The sequence below is a fragment of the Suncus etruscus genome, chromosome 6, assembly GCF_024139225.1.
Source record: "Suncus etruscus isolate mSunEtr1 chromosome 6, mSunEtr1.pri.cur, whole genome shotgun sequence".
In the NCBI taxonomy this organism is placed as follows: domain Eukaryota; kingdom Metazoa; phylum Chordata; class Mammalia; order Eulipotyphla; family Soricidae; genus Suncus; species Suncus etruscus.
In genome coordinates this window covers 67,547,191-67,564,817 of record NC_064853.1, presented here as the reverse complement: position 1 = coordinate 67,564,817, position 17,627 = coordinate 67,547,191, and the positions used below count along the sequence as shown (strand labels likewise).

The 17,627-nt window shown below is 42.6% G+C and overlaps 1 protein-coding gene across 1 annotated transcript; it reads right to left on the bottom strand.

Moving 5' to 3' along the window:
• Positions 1-2,834: 2,834 nt before the first annotated feature.
• THBD (thrombomodulin) lies at positions 2,835-5,497 on the bottom strand. The gene has a single exon (XM_049775251.1). It carries the CDS (start codon positions 5,369-5,371, stop codon positions 3,635-3,637), a length of 1,737 nt encoding a protein of 578 aa, XP_049631208.1. The 5' UTR covers positions 5,372-5,497; the 3' UTR covers positions 2,835-3,634.
• Between the last annotated feature and the right edge of the window lie 12,130 nt (positions 5,498-17,627).

The window sequence follows — 17,627 nt, the reverse complement described above, 5'->3', positions numbered from 1 at the left end:
CTTGGTCTTCTATACCAAGCCTTGTGCATACCAACTTTATTGCACATGCACAATAATTGATGAGATTTAAGATCTCCCTTAGACCTGGATGTCCAAACCTTGTGAGTAGACAGCAGAGACTGCCAAGACAACAAATTAATAAATAATTAATTAATTGTTAAGAAGTTTATTTGAAACATGTCTCCTCTGTTAAAATAGTGACTATATTTAATGGTTATACATTTATTTAAATATTTAAATTTGTATTCAAAATTTGATGCAGAAACCCAGTCCCTATTTAATAAAGTCCACCTTGACTTTAAATTCAAAAGGATAGTTTTTACAAATAGTAGCTGATTTCTCTCTCTCTCTCTCTCTCTCTCTCTCTCTCTCTCTCTCTCTCTCTCTCTCTCTATGATCTTGGCATCTTTCATTGAGAGGTTCTGTGGTCTTAGTTTAAAAACTCCCAAGTTAAGTAGAGGCTATGTATAGGTATACTGATCTTTCACAGGACAGGATGTGAGGGCAAGAGGGGAAACCCAGTTAACTTAGTCCTATAAGCCAAGAGGTACAATTAGAATTTTTTCTTTAGTCTTGAATAGTTGCCTTGGACTTTTCATGATCCTCAAGAAAATACATCTCCCTGGAGGAAGAAAGCTTAAAGTAGTGATCCTATAGAAGTGTGTTTAGCTGCTCCTTAGGGGAAAGAAAATGAAAGGCTGAGAGCAAGTTCGTAAGGTTTATCACCCATTCCTCTAGATCCTGGCAAAACTTATCATATATGTTTCACACCCCTCATTGAGTTTTTCCCTAATGAGTTCTAAGGAAGACATGGCTCTACTTATTTCACAAGGACACCACATGGAGATGTGTCCCACCTCTTCTTCCCCTTATACAACTGTTCCCTTTATCTCAGGTGGATGGCAAACTCTCCAAAATCCTCTCACATCACCTATTTCGATTTAAATAGATACGTTCAGAAGTATCCAGATGTGTAGGAATTTTAACTTTGCTCTACTTCTGACCTGGGTTAATTCATCCTCCCTAGGCAACCTGGTGGTCCATCACACCCAGGGGTGTCAATATTGATGTTGAATAGTGTGGAAACCCAATCTGCACAGTGAACTCACTAAGCCCAGAACCCCTGGACTCAAATGACCTCTGGCTTCTGACTCCCAACTAGTTGAGATTATAGAAATGAACACCATATCTGGCTATGGAATGTTTTCTTTGCTTGACTGAGTTCAATTTGACTCCAGCTTCTGCTTTATGACAGCATTCAGATCACTATAAAGTTCAACCAACTTTACTATTCCAGAAGAGGGGCTTCAAGAAATATGTGTATTAAAAAATTTCTAAACTAGGACCAAAATGAGAATGATTTAACACATATGAGACCTTGGTATGGAGAAATAACTAACTGAGCTCTAGACTGAGTCTCCTCATAACTATTGTATTTCAAAGCTCACAATGTAAAGCCAAACCAAATACAGAAGGACATATGGCTAGGAATCTAGAGATGCTCTGAGTTTCTTGAAATCATCTTAACAAGTTATCCGAGAATACACTTTGAAACACATAGGTATAAGCCTTGATTGAATGTGAAATTTCTGGAGTTTCAAAGGTGTGAAAACATCTGTGTGCACATGGATATAACATAAAACTCCTGCAGTGAAGTAATATCCTCTGAAGAGATCTCTAAAAGTTAGAGATGAAGCAAGGGCAGTTGGAGCTAGTTTTAGGATGTGGAAAGATGCCTTTGAAGCAACTATGATATTGTCATTGATAAGGAGCTCATTTACTGATATCAAAAAGAAATACCTGGGAGGAAATTTGAACAGATATACCATGAATGCATGAAATATTATTGGTTTATTTTCTACAGGTGACATCATAAGCAAGGATTTTGCTTGTGTTGTTTTATCTCCATAAATAAATAAATATGTACAAATGTGCTGAGTTTACAAAATAGTAGATATAAACATTTTCATCACACAAGATACACTTACCTACCTGATACATATTTTTCTACAGGAAGCATGATTTCTTTACTAGCTTAGTTCAACCAAACTCTTCTCTACCCTGTATTAGCAATGTCTACAAGTGTGTACCTAGTCTCTTCTACCCGAAAGCAAAGCTATAAAATAAAAATTCCTCAGTTTCTCAAAAATAAAGGATCTGGTTCAGTCTGCTACACATTACTGATCCACATTTTGTATATCCCAGGAAGTTTGGGACTGTCAGGAATAGTTGTCTTCTGGGACTGTCAGGAATGGTTGTCTTCCACCTATATAGAGTAGATAGTATCTGCCCCCCAAGATGTTATCAAAATAGACTATCTTGAAGAACATAGGGGTTAGATCCTAATTCTGCAATTCTAACTACTTTTGGGGGTTGCCCCTGCTTCTTACTCAGGCACCATATTCCAGTGCTCCAGGCTAGAATATTTCTCTAGTGGAAGTGAATAAAATTATCAAGGCCTGATCAAGGTGGGAGTCTAATGGAGCATCTGCCTAGCTCCACCCCCAAACTCCCAGACTTCCTTAAACAAGTAGATTGGATTTTATTTTGGCCTACAAATTATAAGAACAGTGAAAGCCAAAAGAGTTATTTCATGCATCCTGTAGCTCACAGGTTCTTAAACCATCTCCTGGATGGTGTTTCCTTCTCAATCTAAAAACACTAATGTGAATGTTTTCAAAACTATCAACAACAACTCGTAATAAAGAAAATAAACTGCACAAAGAGCTTAATGACAATTGCCATCTTTAAGTTCAAATCACAATAACAACCACAAACCCAGGTTCACTGTTTTAAAAAATAAAAATGAAAAACTCCTTGGGTTTAGTGCCTGTGGTATTATCTAGCAACATTAATTTAACACGTGCTTCTTAAATCTTCTTAATCTTTGTTAAATGACATTGCTTGGGAAATCTGAAAGTTCAGAATAAGTTAGCAAATCTAGTGAGAGAATTCTTCCTCTCCACCATTCTGGATTTTAGTGTTTCTATTTCCATTTCAAATAGATGTTCCACTTTGGCAGACAGAGAGTAAGATCAGACACAGGTAGTGTGACTTAGTGGGTCAGAGAAGTTTTCAGGGAGAGAAAAAGGAGGAGGAATGCTGGAAACAGAAATAGGGTTTGGCTTCAGAACTGTAAGAGGCCTTGACAAGATGTGGAGGGCCCACATATCTGATAGTTTATCTGTCATTTCACAAGTGGGAATATCTAAATACAGAGCTAAGGAAGAAGAAAGAGGGAAGAGGAGACAGGAATACAAAGTGGGTATTGGAAGCATAACAACTAGGTGGAAGGTGAAAAAAGGAAGATATTGTAAATTCCTGAAAAATAAATATTTCGGTTATCATCATTGTTTGATTACACTCACTAGTCCATCATCTATAGGCTGGCTCACAGTCTAGCATAAGGGCTGCTTCCAAGTGACCTCACCCCTCTATGGTCCAAGGTGAGGACAGGAGACACTTTGCAATCTGTGTCCTCATTGTAGAGTTCACACTGTCCAGTTTCCAGTGGCAACACAGACTGAGTTCAGTAAAAGGAGCCCAGTGACCTCTCCAGCTCCGACTTGTGCTAAGGTGCTTCAAGGGACCCAGTCTGGGAAGTAAGGTCTGCGAGGACGGACAGGGAAGCCCCTCAGAGTTTCTGAGGCGATAGATCCGTTCGCACTTGCTGCAGAACCACCTCCTTCGTTGGGGACCCACACTTGTATCCCAACTCAGCTCGAGAGGCACTTTGTTTCTTGCGCAGGTGACAGAGGAGTGCCAACAGGGCCACCACCAAAGACAGGCTGGCAATGGAGATGCCAATGAGTACCCCAGAATGCACATGCCCCGCTGAGGTGGGACTCACGGTGGCACTGGGAGCCGGGCTGATGACTGGCGGCTCTCCTGAGCCTCCATCCTCATTCGGGTCCACCTTCACTGGGTCACAGTCGCTCGCCACCTGGCCAGCAAGGGCGGTCTCTGGCCCACAGACACACTCAAAGGTGCCTGGGAGGTTCCGGCATTGACCTGGACACTCGTCGCTGTCACACTCGTTTATATCTGTGCAAACAAAACCGTCGTCACCGTCGTCCAAGATGAAGCCCTCGGGACACTGGCAGTACGCCGGATTGCTGGGGTCACAGTCGGCTTCACATTGAGTCTGGTTGCAGAACATCTGGCATTTGTGCGGATACTCGGGTATGGGAGCAAAACCTTCTGCGCAGATGCAGCGAAAGTTGGTCTGGCCCACGGGCTCGCACTGGTACTCGCAGTCGTTCCCAGTGCAGGGGTCCAGGGCCTCCACACACTCGCCGTCCAGCATCTCGTAGCCGGAGAAGCACTGGCACTCGAAGCCGCCCTGCTTGTTGACGCAGCGCTGGCGGCACAGATTTGGCTCGGACAAACAGTCGTCCACGTCCTCGCAGTGGTGCTGGTCCGCTGCCAGCTGGTAGCCCGTCTCACACATGCAGGAGTACTCACCGGACACATGGTTACTGAGCACGCAGAAGTGCTCGCAGAGTTGGTGGCACGCGTGCTCGTCGGGCTTGGCACAGGAGCGCCCGTCGGGCTGCAGGACGCTGTCAGGTGGACAGATGCATCGCGGGGCCCCGGTGCTCAGGTTGCAAGCGTGTTCACAGCCTCCGTTGTCCACACCGCAGTGCCAAGCGCCGGGCGCCTCTTGGTCCCAGTTCGCCTCAGTCTCTCCAGGGCCAGCTCTGCACACTAGCTCCACTCCGTAGGGCGCTACCGAGGCCTTGCTACCCTCGGGTAACGCCTGGAAATCGGCTCCGAGGGCGCCAAACGGGGTTCTGTAGGTGATGGAGACGTTGGCAGCCGCAGAGGCGGGGGTCTCCACGAGCAGAGGCCGGCAGGAGGAGGCGAAGTGGAACTCGCAGAGGAAGCCGTCGGCCTCGGTCGCGCACTGCTGCGCCTCCCAGGCCGGTTCTCCTGGGGAGGAAGGCAAAGCCACCGAGACAGCCACGCACAGAGGCCCGCAGAGAGGCTCTTCGTCCTCTTCCTGAGCCCACCTACTGTAGCTGGTGCGGTTGTCGCCGGTCACCCACTGGAAACCACGCAAGGGCCCCTGGTGTCCGGGGTCCCTGCAGCCAGACGGCAGCTGCAGGCCAATCCAGAGGCGCGGGCCATCGTCGCCGTCTCCGCTTAAGAGCAGGGAGATGACATCAGCTGCCACCGAGGAGCGCACGGTCATCAGGTGGCCCCGCGAGTGCTGGCAGGACTGACTGGCCCCGAGGAAGTTTTCGCGTCGCCGAAAGAGCGCAAAGCAGTCATGTTCGACGCACTGGCTGCCGTGGGGCTGAGGCTCGCTGGACGCGGACAGTCCCAGGCCGGCGGGGGCCAGGACTCCGAGGAGCAGGACACGGAGCATGGTCCAAGCAGCTCCAAGTGTAGGCTTCAGCCTCGGCGAGCTCGGGCCGGCAGAGTCCAGGGGTCGCGGGCCAGAAAAAGGCAGAGCGCCGCGGGCCACGGAGGACTAAAGGAGTGGGGCCGCGGGCGAGGCTGCTCTGACATGCCGCCTGGCCTGGCGCGAGTTTATAAGCGCGTGTCCCTCCCTCTCGGGACGTTCGGGAACGGGAAGGAAGTGCCTGGTGGGAAGGGCTGATACTGAGTTCTCGAATTACTGGGTTCTCGGGACGCCTCGCGCCCGCCCCCGCGCCCCCGGAGCACTTCGCAGGGATGAGTAAAGTCGGCAGCGGCGCCTAGAGGTCCCCAAGACCGCAAGACCGCAGGGCCAAAGGGCCCTCTGGGGCACAGCAACTCCTCTCCCGCCCCTTCCAACTTTCACCCGCTCTTTGCGCACAGACACTTCTCCATCTTCTCGTTCTCTTTTCCTTCCCAAATATGTTGTTTCCAGCCCTTTCCAGGAAAGCCTGAATAAATGCAGGGTGTTAGGAGAGGAGACCCAGATTAGAGGGGCTTTTATTTGTTGTTTTGTTTTGGTTTTGGGTCACACCCGGCAGCACTCAGTAGTTACTCCTGGTTCTATGTTCAGAAGTCGCTCTTGGGAAGCTCGGGGACCATATGGGATGCCGGGATTCGAACCAACGCCCGTCCTGGATCGGCTGCGTGCAAGGCAATGGAGGGGCTTTCAAACAAAATAGGTGGGTGAAGAAAGTGCCCAGGATCCGCAGGGCTAGCGGGAAGAGGGCTTTGGGAGGGAAGGAGAGGGTTAGGGCTCGAACTCCCCTCCTCCAAAGATGCGATCTCCTGGGAAGCGTCAGGGACGCCGCCCTGGTGAACGCAGGCCTGGCTGCGGGGCGTCTGCAAGTCCCAGAGCGCGACTGGGTGCTCGGGGAAGAAGGGAGGATGAGCGTTCGCGCCTCCAGCTCTGCTCTGGGAACCCTCGAGTCTCTGATTTTGAGCTGCCAAGGCTACAGACCTCATCTCATCACGGTTAAAAGTCAAGCCTCTAAGCGTCTGTTCCGTCAGAAGTTGCGCCAAGCAAATTCCTGCCGAGGTCCGCAGGGCAGGCGCGTTGGGAGCGCGTAGGACACTTGGGTTGTTTATGTCGTCGTTTCATAGGACACTTCATCTCGTCTGCAGCTCTGCCTCGGGAGCCAGGAGCTCCAGTCCCCAAAGCAGAGTTCACGAGTGTTCTGTAACATCCCCCCCCCCCAATTTGGCAGAGATCAGAGGATAAACGAAGTGCAGATCAATGTCTTTTTTTTTTTTTTTTAAAGCATGACAGACAGTAATGAAGCGGGGAGGACCTTTGGACCATAGGGAGAGCTGGGAGGAGGAGATGAGAATCTCTCAATGCTGATCTTTTCCACTTATTCACTTACCAGGAATGCGGAGGGGTGAGTCCCAAACATAACACGGAGAATGGCAATTTTTTTCCTGTTTTGCTTTTCTTTCTCTTTGCTTCTGTGTCTGTCTCTCTATCTCTGTCTTTGTCTCTCTGTCTCTGTCTGTCTCTGTCTCTGTCACACACGTCTCTGTCTGTCTCTGTCTCTCTATCTCTGTCTTTGTCTCTCTGTCTATCTGTCTGTCTCTGTCACACATACACACACACACTGTCTATCTGTCTGTCTCTGTCACACACACACACACCCTGTCTCTGTCACACACACACACACACACACACACACACACACACACACACACACACACACACACACACACACACACACACACACACACACCCTTTGCCTCCTCTCCGCTGTGGTCATTGACCACAAAGCACCAGGAGGCGGCGCTGTTGAATTCTAAACCAACCCTATATAGTCGGAAAGGTAAAGAGGCATCTTCCAGGGGCTTGAAATTAGCTCCACGGCAGCCTAAATGTAATGGCATGGCTTACGAGATTGTTTTTCTCTGATCCTGCAGACCCTAGGTTTGGTAAGATAATGGGAATTATGTGACCTACTCGCAGAGAAAGATAAACACCTGAACACTGGAGGCGACTCAACATAGTGACTAAGGAGGCGAGCTGGGAGACTTCCAGCAAGAGGAGGTGAATGGGTGTCCCCTACTATCCTGGACGCCTGGGGGCGAAAGCGAGAGCTGGGTCCCACAGAACAGTCTGAATTCTACTGAGCACAGCTGCTCTGGCCCAGGGAAGCAGCTGCTCCCACTCAGAAACCCAAGGCAGCACCTGAGGCTCCCACAATGGGCATTACGTGCCTCTGGGAAGAGGGCGGAAGGACGCCAAATAAATATCCTGCCTTTTCTTCTGGAGGCTAGGCAGGGCCTGGTCTGACATCCATTGAGTCAGAGACATGTGTATAGCTGGTCCAGGAGAATGCAGGGCAGAACCTGTCACTTGTGTGAAGATCCTGTGCTGGTACCCCGGCAGCCTTCAGATGTGGAAGGACATAGCTGGGGTAAAGAAAACAAAAGACAAACAGGATCAAAATAATTGACAGAGACTCTTTGTTCAAAATGTACTAAACCTGGGGCCAGAGCGGTGGCGCTAGAGGTAAGGCATCTGCCTTGCAAGCGCTAGCCTAGGACAGACCCTGGTTTGATTCCCCAGCGTCCCATATGATCCCCCCAAGCCAGGAGCAATTTCTGAGCTCATAGGCAGGAGCCCTGAGCGTCAATGGGTGTGGCCCAAAAACAAAAACCAAAAAAAAAAAAAAAAAGTACTAAACCTTTCAAACCAGTCAGAGCAAAAAAGGTGGGACCCTCCCGAACCTGGGTGTCCAAAAGGGTGGAGGGGTTTTAGCATTGGATCTTGTTCCAGGTCAGTCTGGGTCACTTCCCAGATGGGTCCTAACTGACTGGTTCATCTTGGCTGAGGCATCCTCTTCATATTTCTGAGTTCACCAAATTCAGAACAAAATAAGTAAGTCAAAGGTAAAGTAGGAAAGTCTGAGGACAACATTGTTAGCTATGTCCACGTGAGAATCTGGTGATGTTTGGAGATGGGAACTGACCCAAATAGCAGATATTGGACTTACCTTTTTTAGCATGGAAGCAGGAAACTAGATACTTGATGATGGTAAAACTGTCAGTCTTGGAGTTTCCAATATGTCATAGATAGACCAAGATAACCCATTTAGAGGTGCTCATACTAGGAGCCTTGGATGCCACACTCCAGTTTCTGTACAGCAGTAATGCATCCTGAGAACAGAGTGAAGGTGCACAGTAAGCAGCAGTATACCTGCCCTTGGAGTTGCCCTCTACCCCTCTACCTCTAGTTGTTTTCTCTTCCAGCCAGGATAGAGGGGGATGTGTGTGTGTGTGCATGCGGGCATGCATGCGTGTACACATATGCCCATCTTTTGCATTGGATGTGGACAGGTTGTTCCTTCTGTCTCTTTGGGGATGATGACCCCAACATCCAGCACTGGCCCTGCCACCCTTGCCCAGCTTTACCCCCTCAGGTCTGTCTGTTTCTACTGGAGCAGTTTCCTTGAAGAAACAAGCCTCATTTCTTAAATTCTAAAGGTAACAACTTGTTTTGAGTTTTCACCTCAGTCAATGTTTCTGTTCTATTTGCCCTCTTGGTCTATCACTGTTTCCTAGTATCTCTTAAAGCCTCTAAGACATATGCCCCAAAGCAATCTCTCTTCCCCTCCCAACTCAGGTCAGTGGCATTTCCTCACAGCTCTGTCCCTAGTCTTTACCTATCTCTTATCCTTTCACCTTAGGTCAAACTTACCCTGTAGGGGCCAGATTGATAGAACAGTGGGTAGGATGTTTGTCTTGCACATGGCCTACCCAGGATCGACCCAAATTCTATCTCCAGCATGCCATATGATCCCCCAGCCTGCCAGGAGCAATTTCTAAGCATAGAGCCAGGAGTAACCTTAGAAAGCAGTTGGGTGTGGCAAAAACAAAACAAAAAGTCTTGCCCAGAAAAAATAAGTGTCAAATCAGACTGGGAAGTAGATCCCCAAACTACGGCAACTATGTTTTTTTTTTTAATATAAATATCTGAGTCCCTCAGTGGTAAGTCATCAGCTCTGCCTCAGACTACCTGTTTCTTGGTTGTCTTTTCTTATTCTTGGCTCTTTTCCTGGCTTCATTTCTGCTTACCAACAGCACCTGAGTTACTCTGCAATGCTGCCCACCACTGAGATAAAGCAAGTTGCTTTCAATCTGTCCTCACTCAAACTTGACCCTCTGAAGATCATACTTAATGATACACTATTAATGACTGTAGAGTAGTGTGCATACAAAATATCATACTGGAGTTTGAAGACATACATGCTTTTACAGACTGCAAAAAACTGTCCCTGACTCATTTCTATGGGATCTTGCTGACTTTCAAATAATGTCTCCTGTTTCTTCTCTATTTTAGACTCTTCTTTTAAGACAGAGGTGACATGCAAATATCCTTGAGTAACCAAACCAAAAAAAGTCTGTCTAAAAGTTCACAGAACTTTCTACATGATTCATTCATCTATTATTGGACATCTAAGTTGATTCCAACTCTTAGCTATTGCACTGTGCTGTATATGTATATGTACTTTCTATATCTACTTGACTTTATATATAATCTATGTGCACATCAGGTTCTTTGTTATTCTTTTAGTTGCACTTCTTGGGAGTGAAATATAGTCCTTATGTGTCTTGGTTTCTCTGTACACCTAACAACAGATATGATCAGGATTTACTTGAGCACATGATGTTAGTATTTTTTTTTTGCTCCCTCCAATGTGACTGCCACATATTAATCTGCAAAATCAATGAAACATCTTAGCCTCGAGGATTACAAGTATGGGCTTTGAAGCCAGCTTGACTAGATTAACCCCATCTCCATCATTTCTTCATTGTGTCATATTTAGTAAGAAATCTTGCCTCTGTTTCTTAGATTGTTTAATTGCATAATAGGACTCAGTCACCAGCTTTATTCACAAAAGTTAAAACATGGAAGCAGTGAAGACACCTATTGAAAAGTTACTGGGTAAGATATGGTACATTTATACTATAATGTGCCATTTGTTATAAAAAATAAAATAAGATTTTATACAAGGGCAAGATAACTTGACTTTTATTTGATTTATTCCTGTTCAATCTACATATATGGATATGGCACTACATATATTCCCTGAAAGCAGCACAGGGTGTGATCCCTGATCAAAGAACCTTAAACAATGGATGTAGATTAAAAACAAAAAGAAAAGAAAAAATTAAAAACAATGGCATATTGCCTTTTGCAACAGATGGAAAAGGTTTAAGGGAATTTATGGAAGTTAATAATTAAATTACATAATGAATATTGAATGATTTAATTTATGTGGACAACATAGAATGTAAATTGTTTAACAGATAAAACTTAATAAGAAGCATCACTGTGGGCCAGAGTGGTAGCACAGCGGTAGGGTGTTTGCCTTGCATGTGGCTTACCTAGCATGGTTGTGGGTTCGATCCTCTGCATCCCATATGGTCTCCCGAGTCAGGAGGGATTTCTGAGAACCAAGAATAACCCCTGAGCACCACCGAGTGTGTCCCCCCCCCCAAAAAAAAAGAATCACTGGATATAGCCAAAAATGAAAAAAAAAAAAAGAAAGAATGTTATGCCAATATTCTCCTCCCAACTCTCTCCACTTTTATTCTGTAAGCAACTTCTAATTCTGCAAGAAAGTATTTTGTTTCAGTTGAAGAAGAATCTATTTAATGTCTCCATAAATTTGTCTATCCTGAAATATTTTTTGTGGAAACAGAAACACTGTGGACCATCTGTGATTAGCTTCATTTACTTAAATGTCTTTACCACAAAAAATTTGCAAATTTTTTTTCCATTTTCATAATTCAGTCCAGTTACTTTTTTGTTTGTTTTTCACCTGCTGCATTCATTAGACCATATGGGATGCCAGAGATCAAACCCAGGTTATCTGCATACAAGGCAAACACCATCCCTGCTGTGCTATAGCTCCAGCCCCCCGTTTATTTTTAATTTGTATGTGCTCTTATTGTAGGTACTACATTTTGGGGTCTTATTTTTATGCTCCTTTAACTCCACCACAAATCCCCTCTCCTCAGGTAATTTTAGTTCTATTTTCAATGGCCATTGCCCTGTAATAACATAATGCATCTCTTAATTACAGTAATTTTGAAGTGAGACCGATGTGCATAATATTTGAGAGATGAATAATAGGTGAATGTGGTTTGAAGTATTATTATTTCAATGCAGACAGTTTCTAGTTCTGCCTACAAGAATGTTATGGGGTTTTTTTATTATTATTATTTTGTAGGGACATGCTTTTTTTCTCTTTCAGCTATGAAAGGATCTGTTAAGTTTCAGGTAGAGATTCGACTAGATAAAAAAAAAATGTATTGTTTTCACTATTCAAGTTCATAGAATTCCTGAATTAATTTTTGAGTTAAAAGAATACAGAACTATCTCAGTAACAAAAGAATCCTCGACGATAATGTTTTGTCAAGATTTTTATGGTATTTAGTCTCTCTTTTACAGAATAGTTTTTCCCAGAGAACTATACTTTTCTTGAAAATACAATGCATGTTTGAAAAGAATGCTTTTCTTTCCATGAAGACATTCACAAAGGGAGCCAAAAAAATCTAAAAGTATTGCTTGAAAGATGTCAAATAAACTTTGGCATCTGACAAACATTTTCTTTGGGATGGATGAGTCTGGGCTTACCTACATATCAGAGAAGCTGAAAGTGGAACATATGCAGAGAACATGTAACTCACTTAGCTAGGAAAATAAAAGCATATATAAGTGCTATTAAACAAAGGTGCATTTAAATATATACTTTAATGTCTGACATATAAGAAATTCAACAATAAAATAAATCCATCATAAAACAGTGTACATCATCTTTTTTTAATTTTAAGGCTGAATATTTTGTTGACCTAAATTTAATCAAACAGATTTTGGAAATATGTACATATGTATCAACATATAAATATATGTTTATACACAAATATACATATACATAAATAAAATATACATATAAATATTATATATTATATACATATGTGTACATACATATACATATAAATATTATATAAATATAAAATATACATAAATAAATATGCATATACATAAATATACATAAAGAGAGATAGAAAGTGAAGGTTGTATCTGGGGATCAAAGTTGAACAACAAATAGCTATCTCTGTAGCATTTTCTGTGTTTCCTACAACTGTCATAAATTATATAAGTAAAGGGCTTCACTTCATTATAGAAATGGTAAAGTTATTTTTAGTAATAAAAAGTAGAAGTTAATTAGTAATTTGGCTAGTAATACACTGTATGATTTTTATGCCTTTTGCAAAATAGAAATTAATTTGAGCGTCTCTTCACTTACTACTTTTGACATTTTTTCATTTTGGTTTTTGGGCCACACCCAGTCGCACTCGGGTTATTCCTGGTTCTGTGCTCATAAATTACTTCTGGCAGGATCAGGGGACCACATGGGACGCTGGGGATTGAACCCAGGTAGGTCACTGCAAGCAAATGCTCTATTTGCTGTGCTATCACTCAGGTCCCATTCTTTTGATTTTTTTGTTGGTTTGTTTTGTTTTGCTTTAGAGTTACACCTAGCAGCATCAGTGGTTACTCCTGGCTCTGCACTCAAAAATTAATCCTGGCAGTCTCGGGGGAAGTTATGGGATGCTGGGAATAGAGTCTGGGTTGGCCTCATGCAAGGCTAAAATCCTACTTGCTGTGCTTGTGCTATATTTCCTGCCCACTTTTTTAATTTTTATTGCTTTATTTAAGCACTGTGCTAACAAATTTGTTCATTGTTGGGTTTAAGTTATACAATGTACACCTCCCCTCACCATGCACCCTTCCCATCACCATCACTGATGTCTTCCATTTTCTGGCCCCATTTTTGACATTTTTGATTAAAAAGAAATCTTAGTTACTGTCTTAATTACTTAAGATTACTGTCTTAATTACTTAATTGTCCTGAGGGAGCTACTTTGATGAATTTATGGTGATCCAACTTATGCACTTATTCACTAAGCTCAGTGAATACATTCCCACCCCCCAAAAAAAATTTTATAAATGAAAATGGATTCAAATGGGCTGTGAATGAGGAAAATATTCAATGCAATTTCAAAGAATTGCTTATTTCCTATTTAATTGCCTTCTTGCTGTGAATTGCAGAAGACAGACAATATTAATGGGACCGGAGCAGTGGTGCAAGTGATAAAGTGTTTGCCTTGCACTTGCTAATTTAGGGCAGTTCCATCATCCAGCAACCCATATGATCCCCCAAGCCAGGAGTGATTTCTGAGCGCATAGCCAGAAGTAATCCCTGAGCATCATTGGGTGTGGCCCAAAGAGCAAAAAAAGGAAGGAAGGAAGGAAGGAAGGAAGGAAGGAAGGAAGGAAGGAAGGAAGGAAGGAAGGAAGAAAGAAAGAAAGAAAGGAGAGGAGAGAAAGAGAGAGAGAGGGGGGGGGAGGGAGGGAGGGAGGGAGGGAGGGAGAGAGAGAAAGAGAGAAAGAAAGAAAGAAAGAAAGAAAGAAAGAAAGAAAGAAAGAAAGAAAGAAAGAAAGAAAGAAAGAAAGAAAGAAAGAAAGAAAGAAAGAAAGAAAGAAAGAAAGAAAGAAAGAAAGAAAGAAAGAAAGAAAGAAAAGAGAAGGGAGGGAGGGAGAGAGAAAGGAAAGAAAAAGAAAGTAAGAAAGAAAGAAGAAAGAAAGAAAGAAAGAAAGAAAGAAAGAAAGAAAGAAAGAAAGAAAGAAAGAAAGAAAGAAAGAAAGAAAGAAAGAAAGAAAGAAAGAAAGAAAGAAAGAAAGAAAGAAAGAAAGAAAGAAAGAAAGAAAGAAAGAAAGAAAGAAAGAAAGAAGGAAACTACCAATTAAGATTTAAATATGCAAAAATACATAGTAAGGGCTTAGAGAAGAAGGGTTGCAACCCTTTTCTGTAAAGGGTTGGGGAGTAAAAAGCCAAATTTTTCCGACTTTGCAGCACTTAGATTATAATGACTCAACTCCCCTGTTGTGTGAATGTATTCTACAGTCTGATAAAATTATCTATGACATGTAGAAAGCTTTCTAAAATATTGTAATAGGAACACTAGAAACACTGAAGTTTGAAACTTCCTTTATCTAGCCAAGTTGTCATTGAAATCTTGTTCCAGGTTCTTTTAGCAACATGTGTAAGCTGGTTTAGTTGGACTTTCATCAATATCTGGCTCTGCCAGGGTTAAAACACCCAACACTACAACTAACCTTTGGTGATAACCACAGGCCTGCTAAATAGTTTGACAGTTCTGAGTAATCTGCTTTCCAATGTTTTCAACTTGCTAAGGGACTGTGTCTCCTTCTAGGAATGAATACAGAATAGCCATCGAGTAAGGAGCTTTACTCTGGCTTTAACAAATGTCTTTGGCAATGAGATGCATATAAGTGCATCACTCAGAAATCACACTCCTGGAGCCGAAGTGATAGCACAGTTAGTTGTTAGGGCTTTTGCCTTGCGCATGGCCTACCTGGGTTCATTCTCTTGTATCCCATATGGTCCCCCAAGCCTGCCAAGAGTGATTTCTGAATGCAGAGCCAGAATTAATGCCTGAGCAGCACTGAGTGTGGTCCACCCCCCAAATAATAATTATAATATAATAAAATAAATCACACTCCTGTGTGTGGACCTTTGGGTTTGGGCTTCATTGAATCTTATGAGAAGAGGCAAAGAAAAAGTTCCCCATAGGAACTAGTTCAGTCACCACACATCTGCGCTCAGAGCAATCTGCCCTCCATTGGGGTTCCTAAAAAAAGGAAGAAGAAAGAGCATTTAGTCTGAGCCCAAGTCATTTAGAATACTCCTCAGAGTGGGAGATTTCGAAAACCCATGTTCCAGAGAAAGACTGGCAAAATTTCTTTCAGATAGTTCTCTTTGGAAGGAACTTTGTGAACACTTAGTAATAAAACCCAAGTCTTTCAGGATCCTAAGAACTTTCCAGGAAAGAGACACCATGGAACCTCTGCTTATCTTGTATCCTACAGCAAAAGTAAAAGGTGCTTCTTTCCTGAAACCAGTTGCCATCTTTATATTTCTCACACGAAACCTACTGACTACTAAAGAGCCTTGAAAGAAGAGTTGCAGGTGAAAATTCTGGCAGCAACATACATGGCACTAATTTAAAACTCACATTGGATATATTGCAAACAAGATAAACACGGCTGATCATCAGTCAATGCATTACTTGAAATATGTCATAGAGGTACTTATAACTGTTTCTTTCATAGTTTCATACTCATGCTCTTTTCCTGTAACCTAAGTGTAGGCATCATTTTTGTATTTATTTTGCAGCTTAAAAGGTATTTCAGTGGGAAATACAGCCTCTACATATATGAGAAATGATTAAAATAAAGCATTTGGCTTTCTATTTTCCAGAAAGTGTTCTGGTTTTATTTCTGGCTCAATGTTTCTCTCCAAAGAGTTGAAAATATTATTCAAATGAGTTAGTCTCCCAAAGCTCAGTAGAAGCAGACACCTTGCTCTAGAATGTTTTTGAATTGCTGCCCCTAGTGCAATCGAGACATGTAGGGATGGAAACAGAATAACTCAGCTAAACTTGCCAACCTAGGAAGTCCCCTGCAGCCTTGCCTTTCAAGAATCCCTAATGAAAAGCTTCATCAGGACTTGTAACATTTCTGGCCTCATCCTACACTGCTTAATTAGAATTGTTGTAGACGCATTCTTTTCGTGGGATTGTTCCTGGGAAAATATTAGTTGGAAAACAAATGATCTTAACTGAGTGTCTTATTGAGAGCCTTCCACAGAAAAATGAATTCCCTGGCCCTCCACCAGATCTCCATTAATGCTTCCAAGTGTAAGAAAAAGAAGTGTCATCAGCATCATGTTATTTATTGTTTCTGTAAAAAAACAGTGGCCACACTGCAGTTTATCAGAAACCTAGATTTACACAATTATAAACTCTAAAGATTGGGCCAAGCCATCTAGGTTTGAGCAAATCCTTTTGAGAATTATGATACACAAGCATGAGGTGAATGTGTGAGACATAAAAGATATAATCTGCAAGACTGATCTTTCTACTCCATTTTTCTTCTGAAATTCTTTGGATTATAACTTTTCGATCCTTTAATGGAACCCTGTCTATGAGGTCATAGCTATGCCAGATCTTATCTGATAAGATAATGAAAACATATTTTATATCAAGCTTTCCCAGACACATATTGACAATATATGGACTTTTTGATAAGGAGGATAAATTATTCCATTTGTTTATATTACTATAATTGAATCCCTTTGCCTACAACCTACTTAGCAAGTACAAATTTGAACAAATTAAAATTTATCATCTTGGAAGAAGGGTACTTGCCTTTCATGCTGCCTACAGGGGCTTGATCTCCCAAACTCCACAGGTTCCTCCAAGCCCAGTCAGGAGTGATCCCTGAGCACAAAGTAGTAATACATCCTGAACACTGCTCACTAAATGTAGCCCCAAAACCAACAAACTAATAAATATGGCATCGTGAATGGCCTTTTCATTTAATTTCTTTAAACTTCAAAGATTGACAAGTCAGAAATTTGCAGGTACAAGATTGCCAGGTTCAATGAACAACTAGAGAGAGACAAGATTTGTATGTAAAAGACAGGGTTTGATCCCCAGAACCACACAAATTCCCTAACCACCCCTAACAATTACCCCCACATTCAAACACACGCAAGCAACAAGCTTGGAGTAGTCTTTGAGTACACTGAGTGTGACCAAAAATACTATGTAATATATTATATGTATAAAAGATATATATAGTAAATATAAAATAAACACCAAGGCTTGAAACCTATTTTAGTCAAATAGCATCATTAAATGCCATCATAATATGCCATTATAAAGGGGCCGGCATGGTGGCGCTAGAGGTAAGGTGTCTGCCTTGCCAGCCCTAGCCTAGGATGGACCGTAGTTCCATCCCCCGGTAACCCATATGGTCCCCCAGCCAGGAGCAACTTCTGAGCGCATAGCCAGGAGTAACCTCTAAGCGTCACCAGGTGTGGCCCAAACGAAAAACAAACAAAAAAAAATGCCATTATAACATAGGTAATATGTAATAATATATAATAAACACCAGAGTTTGAAAATTATTTTAGTCAAACACCATCATTAAATAATATCCTAGCTAGTTCATATATCTTAGGCTAGCAAACAATAAAAGCAATAGGTATTTAATATTTTAGCATAACAGATAATTTTGTCCTGTTCTTGTAGCATAAAAGCAACTCTGGGGG